Source organism: Lichenostomus cassidix, chromosome 2, assembly GCF_008360975.1.
Source record: "Lichenostomus cassidix isolate B80296 chromosome 2, HeHo_3.0, whole genome shotgun sequence".
NCBI lineage: Eukaryota > Metazoa > Chordata > Aves > Passeriformes > Meliphagidae > Lichenostomus > Lichenostomus cassidix.
In genome coordinates, this window is record NC_139482.1 from 152,640,987 (window position 1) to 152,656,345 (window position 15,359).

At 36.3% G+C, this 15,359-nt stretch overlaps 1 protein-coding gene across 1 annotated transcript in view; it reads right to left on the reverse strand.

Annotated features, from left to right (window-relative positions):
- Positions 1–2,378: 2,378 nt before the first annotated feature.
- The window catches only part of LOC146442688 (uncharacterized), a 20,436-nt gene continuing 7,455 nt past the window's right edge, over positions 2,379–15,359 (reverse strand). The window contains exons 4-5 of the mRNA XM_085049890.1: positions 4,820–5,033; positions 2,379–2,695 (exon numbers count right to left, since the gene is read on the reverse strand). Coding sequence (XP_084906016.1) covers positions 2,379–2,695; positions 4,820–5,033 — 531 coding nt within the window. The remainder of the gene's footprint in view (positions 2,696–4,819; positions 5,034–15,359) is intronic.

Sequence of the window (15,359 nt, forward strand, 5' to 3'; positions counted from 1 at the left end):
AACCTAAGTTTTCTCCCTAGGTTTTGAGAAGGATCCCTGTCAGAATGCAGCATCTCAAGCTAACCTAATACCAGAACTGTGGTGACCAGAGAGGTGTTAATTGCATAAAGGGAAGCAAAGTATCGCTCATATGTTTTGGTCACAGTGACATGAGTTCATCCACACCAAACAGTTCTATCAGAAGCGTGGCCTGGGCCGCTCACACGTTCAGATGGAACAATTATACAACCAGCACCTGCAAATGTTCTCTTTGGGATAATTTTTTTTTACTTTTTTTCCTTTACTTGCGTCTCTCTGATCTGGCCAAGTGGTACAGTGAGCGGAACAGAGGCTGAGAATCGGCCACCATGTGAGCTGTGTGGCATTTCCTACCGTGGTTGAAGTAAACCTTCTGAACCATGTTTCAGTGTGTCATACAGGGAACAGGGGAGGATGGTTATTGCAGTTATTGTTTCCTCAGCAACATGAGATATGTTATTCCTTTAACATGGCATTGAAAGAGTTAGCAAAACTATTTTTTTTTCTCTTAGGCCATTTGAAAGCCAAATTTCTGTACATGGATAATGGATGAGGTGCAGTTCTGTAAGGCTCACGTAAGGGAGCCTTACGAATCAGAATTAATCCGGAAGTGTATTTCTGCAGGCTACGCACGTGGTATGCAGTTGACACACAGGTAATAAGCATGTGCAGGTATAAGGCTAAGCACCTTATGTACCGTCCAGTATGAGATAAAATATTTGGAGACATGTGTACCAGTTTTGAGATCAGCATAGCCACATTTGTAATGTAGGAAGCGGTAGCAACATCAACCAAACCCTGAAGTTTTCAGGAGTTTAAAGCGATGCTGTTCTGTATTGAAATTGATACAGACTCGATGTGCCAATATTTCTATGTATGAAGCCAGATTTGCAAAGCATGGGAACTGTTCTCCAAGGGAAAGTATTTCATGAATTTTTTCTGCTCTTTCTAGCCATACCTGGAGGTTTGCGCACCGAGGGACCGGCACCTTCCGACCGGATTCCGTGCTCCGATGAGCAAGGTAGGGAAGTAGCAGTTCACAAGTCCTTCTGCAGCAGTGAGAATTGCAGGCCCTTAAAGGTGCATGGAAAAGAGCAGCTATGAGATGGGAAGAGCCAATAGATAAAGAGTGAAAAACAACATCTTGAGCTAGGGAAGTTCTACAATTTTTCTGCTGTCCATTTATGATCGTGCTCTTCCACGTACTAGAAAAAGTTTCAGGATGTAAAGAATTTAGGGAATGAAATGGAAATGAAATAGAGGGTATCAAAGCAAAAAGGCCCTGCTAAATATTCTTTGGGAAACTCTGGCCATGAACGAGAGAGAGAAAGAACAAGGAGTTTCGTGAATGAATTTACAGAAAACAAATCCCAGTGCCTCTTTCTAGGTAAGTGTGGACATTGGCTATGTTGTAAAAGAGGAACTGTAATTATCAGAAGTATGCAGAGGTATGAATAAAAAGCTCTAACCAAGTGCAAAATGTCAGAGGTACAGGCTTCCAAGCTTCCTTGAGGTGCAGTTTTCTGTGCTCGGTACCAGCAAGGCAGGGAAGAGGGAAAGAACTTTGAGTTTTTTTTCCTTAGGGAAGGACATGTGTCCAGGTGCCTGCAGTGCATTGTTGCTTCAGAAGTGTCGTTTTTGAGCCTCACTATCAGTAAGAAGTAATTGTTCACGTGTTGTCGCCGGAGTAGCTGAAGCATGTTCCATAATGACCAAATGCAGGTAAGCCAGCTCTTGCAGGAATATTGAAAAGATTATCTGCCTTGCAGCAAAGCTGTTGTCTACCTTTCTGGGTGGACATTTATGGGCAATGCCCAGTACACAGTGCCTTGTCAATATAGTTATGAAAATGAAGGAGATGACCTAGATAGATAGTAAAAAGGAAGTGTTGTGTTGAAGAAAGGATAATTGAAGAAAGCACCCACCTTTCAATGCGGATCATCCCAGAGCCGTAGCCACAATGTCAGGCCCGTAAGAATTTCTTGCCAAGAGTCAGAATGGAGTTCAGAAGTGCTGTAGAAGCAGGTGGTTTGACTTGCTAAAGAAGAGAAAGAAATGATATGAATTTACCCAATGTGGAAGTCTTTGTACATTTTTTTTCTTTTTGCAGGTATTAATGTAGTGTCCTGCAACGAGAAAAATAGGGTAGGGAGGGGTCAGGCAATAAATGTAAGGAAACGGTCCTGCATTTTTAATTGGAAGCATGCAAAAATAAATTTTCCGAGCAATATAGCTGGTCGCTACTGTGAAATCTGTGTAATAATATGTTGGAGTATAGGTATCTGTATTTTGTAAGTAGTATATGTTATTTGTGTGTGCGGTGTTAGTCGAGGCGGTCGTTTGCAGGTTTGTGTCGGGCTTTAAAAGGGAGAGGGTGTCCCCCGGGGCCCCGAGCCGGCGGCGCCGCGCTCCCTCGCCACGCTCCCTCCCCGCGCTGGGGGCCGCCGAGTCAGCCCCCCCTCCCGCGGCGGCCCCGCCCCGACCTGTGTCACCGCCGCCGCCGCCGCCGCCGCCATCCGCTGCGTGCCGAGGGCCACGTTTAAGGATCCGGGAGGGCCGGGGCGGGGGGTGCCGAGGGGGGCGGGGGGGCGTGTCCGCCGTATAATCGACCGCGGCGGTGCCCGCCCCGGCACAGGCGGATCCCGCCAGCCCCCCGCGCCGTCCACAGCACCGCACGCTTCAGCAGAAGCCCGCAAAGCCCGGAAAATGCTGCGGTGGCACCCTCGGAGTCGGCATTTCGTTCAGGCGGCACAGTAGACATATATTCCCTCAGAAAAGACCCCGCGGCCGCCAATTTTTAACTCGGCAACAGTGCGCATGTGCGAACGATGCCGACGCCATTTTGGTAGTCCAGTGCATTGCGCATGTGCGAAATAGGGGCCGGATCGAAATTAAAAAGTCGGATTTCGCGCTTTTGGGACATTTCTGCTGGCCGCAAACAGCTGCGAAGGCGTCCCGTATTCCGTTCGCGTCACCCACGGGCGGCGGCAACCGCGCGAGAGGCGGAAAAAGCCGGCATTTGCCGATCGCTTTCGGGAAAAAATGTCGTCCGCGTCAAACCGCAGCGCGCACTCCACCCGCCCCCAAAGGCCACTCCGCACCGTTTCGCAGCGCCGGGGAAGCCCGCCAAGCAGCCGAATAGCAGTTTTCGGGGTCAGGACTCCGCGGCCGCCATTTTGGAAGTGTAGTGCACTGCGCATGCTCGAGTGATGCCGACGCCGTTTTGTTAGTGCAGTGCACTGCGCATGCTCGAGTGATGCCGACGCCATTTTGGTAGTCCAGTGCAGTGCGCATGCCCGAGTGATGCCGACGCCATTTTGGTAGTCCACTACATTGCGCATGCTCGAGTGATGCCGGCGCCATTTTGGTAGTCCAATGCACTGCGCATGCTCGAGTGATGCCGGCGCCATTTTGGTAGTCCAGTGCACTGCGCATGCTCGAGTGATGCCGGCGCCATTTTGGTAGTCCAGTGCACTGCGCATGCTCGAGTGATGCCGACGCCATTTTGGTAGTCCAATGCACTGCGCATGCTCGAGTGATGCCGGCGCCATTTTGGTAGTCCAGTGCACTGCGCATGCTCGAGTGATGCCGGCGCCATTTTGGTAGTCCAGTGCAGTGCGCATGCTCGAGTGATGCCGACGCCATTTTGGTAGTCCAGTGCACTGCGCATGCTCGAGTGATGCCGGCGCCATTTTGGTAGTTCAGTGCACTGCGCATGCTCGAGTGATGCCGACGCCATTTTGGTAGTCCAGTACACTGCGCATGCTCCGAGGATGCCGACGCCATTTTGGTAGTCTAGTGCACTGCGCATGTGCGAAATAGGGGCCGGATCGAAATTAAAAAGTCGGATTTCGCGCTTTTGGGACATTTCTGCTGGCCGCAAACAGCTGCGAAGGCGTCCCGTATTCCGTTCGCGTCACCCACGGGCGGCGGCAACCGCGCGAGAGGCGGAAAAAGCCGGCATTTGCCGATCGCTTTCGGGAAAAAATGTCGTCCGCGTCAAACCGCAGCGCGCACTCCACCCGCCCCCAAAGGCCACTCCGCACCGGTCCGCAGCGCCGGGGAAGCCCGCCAAGCAGCCGAATGGCCGTTTTCGAGGTCGGGACTCCGCGGCCGCCATTTTGGAAGTGTAGTGCACTGCGCATGCTCGAGTGATGCGGGCGCCATTTTGGTAGTCAGTGCACTGCGCATGCTCGATTGATGCCGGCGCCATTTTGTAGTCCAATGCACTGCGCATGCTCGAGTGATGCGGGCGCCATTTTGGTAGTCCAGTGCACTGCGCATGCTCGAGTGATGCCGACGCCATTTTGGTAGTCTAGTGCACTGCGCATGCTCGAGTGATGCCGGCGCCATTTTGGTAGTCCAATGCACTGCGCATGCTCGAGCGATGCCGACGCCATTTTGGTAGTCCAGTGCACTGCGCATGCTCGAGTGATGCCGCCGCCATTTTGGTAGTCCAGTGCACTGCGCATGCTCGAGGGATGCCGACGCCATTTTGGTAGTCTAGTGCACTGCGCATGCTCGAGTGATGCCGGCGCCATTTTGGTAGTCCAATGCACTGCGCATGCTCGAGCGATGCCGGCGCCATTTTGGTAGTTCAATGCACTGCGCATGCTCGAGCGATGCCGACGCCATTTTGGTAGTCCAGTGCACCGCGGACGTGCGAAACGGGCGCCGCCATAATAATGGACGCGCCCGTTCCTTTACGGCCGCCGCCATCTTTTGTAGGGAAAAAATCAGGACCTCTCGCTCTAGGTGACTACTTTAGGCGCCCGATGGAAATAAAAAAAATGGATTTTACGGTTTTGAGGCATTTCCGCATTTGCAAAGCAGGGTCCCGGGAATCGGAATGGCTCCGTTCCACGGTAGTAAACGTGCACACTGAGGTAGGACTGGTGAAGCGTTAGTTCCTTATCTCGGTCACGACGTGACAGAATCCGGGCAGAAGCCGGCAGCGTGGAGCCGTAGAAAGCGGCAGGCGCGGGTAGAAGTAAAAAGTTGAGGTAGTACTCGCCCTTAGAGAAGATTTTTCAGGTTTTTAAAATGTGTCGGAATAGATATAAAAATGGTCCCATCAAGCCCGTATCCATCGGAATGGAACGTGACTTTAAAGCGTTAAAAACTTCGGGGGACGGGACGACACGCTGGGCTCCGCCAATCGGAAAACATTTTTTGGAAATTTTCGATCAAACGCCGGACGCTAAACGCGACAGCCTTAGCGAAGTGCACCTCCCGAAAGGCGCGGGTACAGAAATGGGGCTTTCAAACAGCCTATAGAAAAAGAAAGGAGCTTTACAGACGGTTTAAAGGGCATCTTAAGGGAAGCACAGGCGTCATCGGGCCGAGGGAAGGATAAGAAGCACGGGGATTGCCGGGAAGGGACGGTAGTCCCAGAGCGGCATGGAAAGGCATAATTGTAATTCCCAGGCGTTAATAAGAATTGAAAGCGGAAGGGAAGCGGGGCCGAGGAAGACGCGGAGAGGCACGCTCGGGGCCGAGGTAACGTTCAGGAACGTAGATCGGCTAAGGCGCCCGGCGAGGCGCCTCGTGATAAGAAAGGAGATCGTCCGATTTAATTTTTTTTTTCCCGTAAGGCCAATCTAAAGAGTTTGAAGCTAAAGGGTGAGGCGTAGGACAGGCGCAGCGGAAATCCTCTGAGAAGCCCGCAAGGTATTTGCTTTCAGCATTTGTTAGCGGTGCAATTTGCTAATTTGCTAATTGGAAACGAGAGCATTTTTGATGCTAGGGATGCAAGGTACGCGAGCGACGTATGAGGTTTGAGAGGTACTAGAAAGCGTGGATAAAATTTCAGTCCGGAAGTGTGAGGAGACGGTTGTACTTGTATACATCCATCTATATATACAGGCATATATATAGATTTCTATACACACACGTATATATACACACACACATATACACACACACATGTATATATATATACATGTATATACACACACATGTATATACACACACATGTATATATATATACACATATATATACACACATGTATATACACACCCCTGTATATATACACACATATGTATATATACACAGATATATATATACACACACTTATGTATATATATACACATATGTATATACACAGATATGTATATATACACACATATGTATGTATACACAGACGTATATATACACACCCATAAATACACACACACACATATGTATATATACACACATATATACACACATGTATATACACACCCATGTATATATACACATATATGTATGTATACACAGACATGTATATATACACACACATTTATATACACACCCATATGTAGATATACACACATATATACACACATGTATATACACACCCATGTACATATACACACATATGTATATATACACACACATATATATACACACCCATATGTAGATATACACACATATGTTTCTATACACACATGTATATATACACACACACATATATATACACACATGCATATATACACACATGTATATAGAGACACAGATATATATACAGACATATATACACACACATATATATACACACATATATATACACATATATATATACGCACATATATATACAGACATGTATATACACCCATGTATATATACACACATATGTATATATACACACACATTTATATACACACCCATATGTATATATATACACATATGTATATACACACATATGTTTCTATACACACACGTATATATACACATATATATAGACACACAAATGTATACATATACACATATGTATATACACACACATGTATATATACACACACACATATATATACAGCCATATATATATATACACAGACATGTATATATACACACATGTATATATACACACATGTATATATACACACATGTGTATATATACACACATATGTATGTATACACACATATGTATATATACACACATGTATATAGACACACATACATATATATACACACGTATATATACACACATGTGTATATATACATACATATGTATATATACACACATGTATATATACACACATGTATATATGCACACACACATATGTATGTATGCACATATGTTTATATACACAGATGTATACATACACAAACATATATATACACACACATGTATATATATACACCATATATGTACACACACATATATATACACACCATATATGTACACACACATATATATACACACCATATATACACACACACACACACATATATACACACATATGTATATATATACACATATATATTCAGACAGACATATATATACACATATATTTACACATCTTATATATATACACACCCACGCATATATACACACAGACATGTATTTACACACATATGTGTATATATGCACATGTATATACATACACATATATACACACACATATATATGCACACATTTGTATATGTACACATATATGTATGTATACACATAGATATATATACACAGATATGTATATACACCTATGTATATATACACAGACATATATATAGCCACACACATGTATATACACACACACATATATATACACACACAGATATATACACACATGTATATACACATATATATCTACACAGATATATATATAGATATATATACATACCACATATGTATATACACACATATGTATATAGACTCAAATATGTATACATATACATATATATACACACACATGTATGTACACACCATATATATATATACTCACAGACATATATATACACACGCATATATATATGCACAGAGACATATATATACACACATATGTATATTTACACACATATGTAGAATACACAGAGATATCTATACACACATATGTATATATACAGACACATATATATACACACATATGTGTATATACACACATATGTATATATATATACATAGAAATAGACACACATCTGTATACACCCTATATATATACACTCACACATATATACACAGAGACACATATATATTTACACACATATGTATATCTATACACATATGTATATATACACACATATGTATTTATACACACACATATATACACAGAGACATATATATACAGGCATATATATACACACACATGTATATATACATAGATATGCATATATAGAGACACATATACATAGACGCACACATGTATATATATATACACATATGTATATATATACATATGTATATACACACATATGTTTATATACACACACGTATGTATACACATATGAATATATACAGAGACATCTATATACACACACATCTATATATACACACATTTATATATATACACATATGTATATACACCCATATGTATATATACACACATATATATACACACACACATATATATACACACATATGTACATATATATACATATATATACACACATATCTATATACACAGCATACATATATACTCACACACATATATATGCACACACACATATATATATACACAGACATATATATATACACACATATGCATATATAAACACATATATATACACACATATGTATATGTACACACATATGTATATATATCTACATAGAAATACACAGACATCTGTATACATACTATATGTATACACATACACACATATATACACATACCCATATATATACACACATATGTATGTATACATACAGATGTATATTTACACCCATATATATACTCACACATATATACAGACATAATATATACACACAGAGATATGTAGATATGTACTCATATGTATATACACACATATGTTTATATACACACATGTATATATAGAGACATGTATATATACACACATGTATATATACATAAACGTATATGTGCACACACATCTATATACACACACATGTATATTTACACACATATATACACAGACACATATATATACAGACATATAGATATATACATACACACATGTATATATGTACTCATATCTGTACACACAAATATGTATATACGCACACATATGTATGTATACATACAGATGTATATTTTCACACATATATATACACATACACATATATACAGACATATATATATAGACACACACACATATGTGTATATGTACTCATATGTATATACTCACATATCTTTATATATACACATGTATATATACAGACATGTATATATACACACACGTATATATACAGACCTGCATATATACACACATGTATATATACACACACATCTATATAGACACACATATATATACACACATGTATATATATATACACATATGTATATACACACATATGTTTATATACAGACACACGTATATATACACACATGTATATACATACCCACGTATATATACAGACATATGTATATATACACATATGTATATACACACATATGTATATATACACATATGTATATACACACATTTATATATACACATATGTATATACACACACACGTGTATATACACATACATATGTATATATACACATACATGTATAGACACACACATACATATACACACACACATATATATACAGACATATATTTACATATGTATAGATACATACATATGTATAGATACAATATACACACATATATACATATACGCACACATATATATACAGACATATGTATATATACGCACACATATATATATACACATATGTATATATACACACACAAGTATAGACACGCACATATATATACACACACAGAAATATATACAGACATATAGACACATATGTATAGATACACACATATGTATAGATACACACATATATACATATACACACACATATATATACACATATATATACAGACATATGTATATAGACACACACATATATATACAGACATATGTATATAGACACATACATATATATACACACATATGTATATATACACACATATATACACACATATGTATATATTTACACACATGTATATACACACACCCATGTATATATATACACATATGTATACACACAGACATATGGTTATATACACACACGTATATACACACAAACACATATATATACACACATATATATACAGACATATGTATATACATACTCATATGTATATACACACGTGTGTATATATACACACATACGTATGTATATGCACACATGTGTATGCACACATATACATATATACACACATATATATATACAGACAGATATATACATACACACATATATATACAGACGTATATATACATACATGTGTATATACACACTTATGTATATATACACACCCAAAACACCAAAAACACACAAAAACAACAAACAACAAAAAAACACAAAAAACACACAAACAAAAAAAAACACCCATATATATGCACATATGTATATATATATACACACATATATACACATATGTATATGCACACAGATATATATACACACATATATATACACACACATATATATACATACATATTTATAAATATTATATATATACACAAATAGATATATATATGCACATGCACACATATGTATATATACATATATATACACATACACATATATACACACACACACCGATATCGATACACACACATAGATATACTGAAATATATATATACACACATATATTCACATGTATATACACACATATGTATATATACACACATATGTATATAAACATATATACATCCATACACATAGATATACACACACACAGATATATATACACACACAGATATAGATACACACACACAGATATACACAGATATATATACACACATATGTATATATACACATACATACATATACACACATACATATACACACACACATATATACACACGTGTATATACACACATATATAAACACCCCCATATGTATGTAAACAGACACATATATATAGACCCATATACATACCTACATATGTATACACGCACATAGGTATATATACACACATGCATATATACCCATATATATACACCCCCATATGTATATAAACACACAAATATATATAGACATATATACGTACCTACATATGTATATACACTCATATGTATATATGCACATATATGTATATATACACACATGCATATATACACATATATATACACCCCCATATGTATATAAACACACACATATATATAGACATATATACATACCTACATATGTATATACAGACATATCTATATATACACTCATATGTATATATACACACATATGTATATACACACAGTTATATATATACACACATATATATATAAAGAGATATTTTTATACACTCATGTATCTATACATATATATGCATATGTACACACATATAGATACAGACACACATATGTATCTACACAGACACATATATGTATAAACACATATGTATATATATACACATATAGATATATACACAGACTCACTTGTATATACATGCACACATATATATGCACACCATGTATATATACACACACTCAGATATGTATACACATACATGTATATACACAGACATATGTATATATACACACACGTATATATACACAGATCCACATATATATGCCTTCACATATATGTATACACAGACACACCTGTATATATACACACACATATATACAGACACACATATATATACACAGATATATATATACACAGATATATATACACAGAGATAAATATACACACACAGATATATATACACACACATATATATACACACACATATATATACTCATACATATATATACACAGACAGATACATATATACTCACAGATATAGAAACACACACTTATATACACATGTATATAAACACACATATGTATATACACACAGACATATGTATATACACACAGATATGTATATACACCCCCATACGTATATAAACACACACATATATACCCTCAGTTGTATATATACAGACCATATATATACACACACATATATACGCATACATATGTATATACATACCATATATATGTACACACACACTCATCTGTATACATGGACACACATATATGTACACACACACATACATACAGACACATATGTATATACATACCATAAATATGTGCACACACACACATATATATACATGCACATACATACATATACACACATATGTATATACATACCATAAATATGTGCACACACACACATATATATACATGCACACACATATATATATACACACACGCATATATATACATACACACATGTATGTATACACACACATATGTATATATACACACATGTATATATACACATACACACACATACATATACACAGACATGTATGTATACACACACATATGTATATATACACACATGTATATATATACACCCGCACATATATATACAGACAGATGTATGTATACACACACACATATGTATATATATACACACACATCTATATACACACTCTCATATGTAAACACACATATGTATCTATACACACATATGTATGTATACATACAGACATATATATATAGATGTGTATACAGACATATGTATACATACACACACACATATATATATAGATGTGTATACAGACATATGTATATATACACACATGTATATATACACAGACACACATATATATCCACATACATATATGTATACACATACATGTATATATACACTCACACATATATATACACACAGACATATATAAATAGGCAGGCATATATATACACACACACACAGACATATATATATACACAGACATGTATATACACACCATATATATGTATACACACACATATGTATATATACACACATGTATATATATATACCCACACATATATACAAACAGACATATGTATGTATACATACATATGTATGTATACTCACATACATATATAAATATACCATATGTATATACAGACATATGTATATATACACACATGTATATATACACATATACATATATAAATTTACCATATGTATATACAGACATATGTATATATACACACACGTATATATACACAGACACACATATATATCCACACGTATATATGTATACACACACATGTATATACACACAGACACATATATATACACACACATATATATATACACAGTTATGTATATACACACCAGATATATGTATACACACACACACACATATATATACACGCACACACAGATATATACACACATACATATATATACAGACATATGAATGTATACACACAAATATGTATATATACACACACGTATATATATACACACACACCCATATATGTACACAGATATGCATACATACGGACATATGTATGTATACACACAAATATATATATTCACCATATGTATATACACACATATGTATATATACACAGACGTATATATACAGAGACACGCATATGTATCCACACACATATATGTATATACACACGTGTATCTATACACTCACACATATATACACACACACATACACATATATATACACACATATATATATATATACAGACACACAGGGATATATACACACGCACATATATATACACACATATATACACATATATATACACAGACCTATATATACACATATACACATATACATATACACACATATATATTCCAATATGAATATATATGCACATACATATACACACACATATTTATACACATCATATATATATACACACACAGACATATATATGCAGAGATACATATATATACACATGTATGTATATATGTACACATAGAGATGCAGACTCATATTTATACACACCATATATATATGGACACGCACACATATATGCACTCACAGATATATATACACACATATGTATATATACACATAGAGATACACACACATATTTATACACACCATATATATATACACATACACATATATATGCACACACACATAAATATACACACGTATGTATATATATATACACATACAGATACACACAAATAGTTATACGCACTATATATATACACACACATATATATATACACACGTATGTATATATATATACAGATACAGATACACACAAATAGTTATATGCACTATATATATACACACACATATATATATACACACATATGCATATACATACACATATAGATACATGCACTCACATATATATACACACACATATATATACAGACATATATATATGCACACTATATATATACAGAGACACACATATATATACACACATAGATATACATACATATGTATATATATACACATATAGATACATGCACTCACATATATGTATACACACACATATATATACAGACATAAATATGCACACCATATATGTACACACACACAGATATATATACACGGACATATATATAGACACATATGTATATATATGCACATATATACACACAGAGACATATATTTACACACACAGATATATACACAGATATGTATATATACAGACATATGTATATAGACACACACTTATATATATACAGACACGTATGTATATGCACACCCATATATGTATACACACAGAAATGTATATACACACACACACACACACATATATGTGCATAGATATATATGTGTACACTGACATATGTATATATACACAGAAACATATATACATACTCTCATATATATATATACACACAGATATATATATATATATTTATATATACCCACATGTACATACATATATATATACACACACATATGTATATACACACACATATGTATATATATGGCCATATGTCTGTATACACACACATATATATATACACCATATGTATATACACACAGATGTATATATACACACATATATATATACTCACACACACACATATACACACATATGTATATACACACCATATATATGTACACACACCCACGTATATAGACGCTTATACATATATCTACACACACACATATATATACACACATATGTATGGATAGACAGACATATGTATATATACACATATGCATATATACACACACATATATTTACACACACCCATATATATACACAGATATGTATATATACGCCCATATGTATGTATACCCACAAACATATATATACACCATATGTATATATACACATATGCATATATATACATATGTATATATACACAGTCAGACATATATAGTCACACACATATATGTATACACATAGAGGTATATATACAGTCACATATATATGTACACACATACACATATATATACATATTTTTGTATGGATACACAGACATATATATATACTCTATATGTATATATACACATATGTATACATACCCATATGTATATATATATAGACACATATGTATATCCACACACATTTATGTATACACACATATATGTATATATACCCTTATACATATAGAGACACAAGTACATATATATACACCCACGTATATATATACACACATACACATATATATACACACACACATATATATACACACATATGTATATATGCACCATATATATGTACACACACACACATATATAT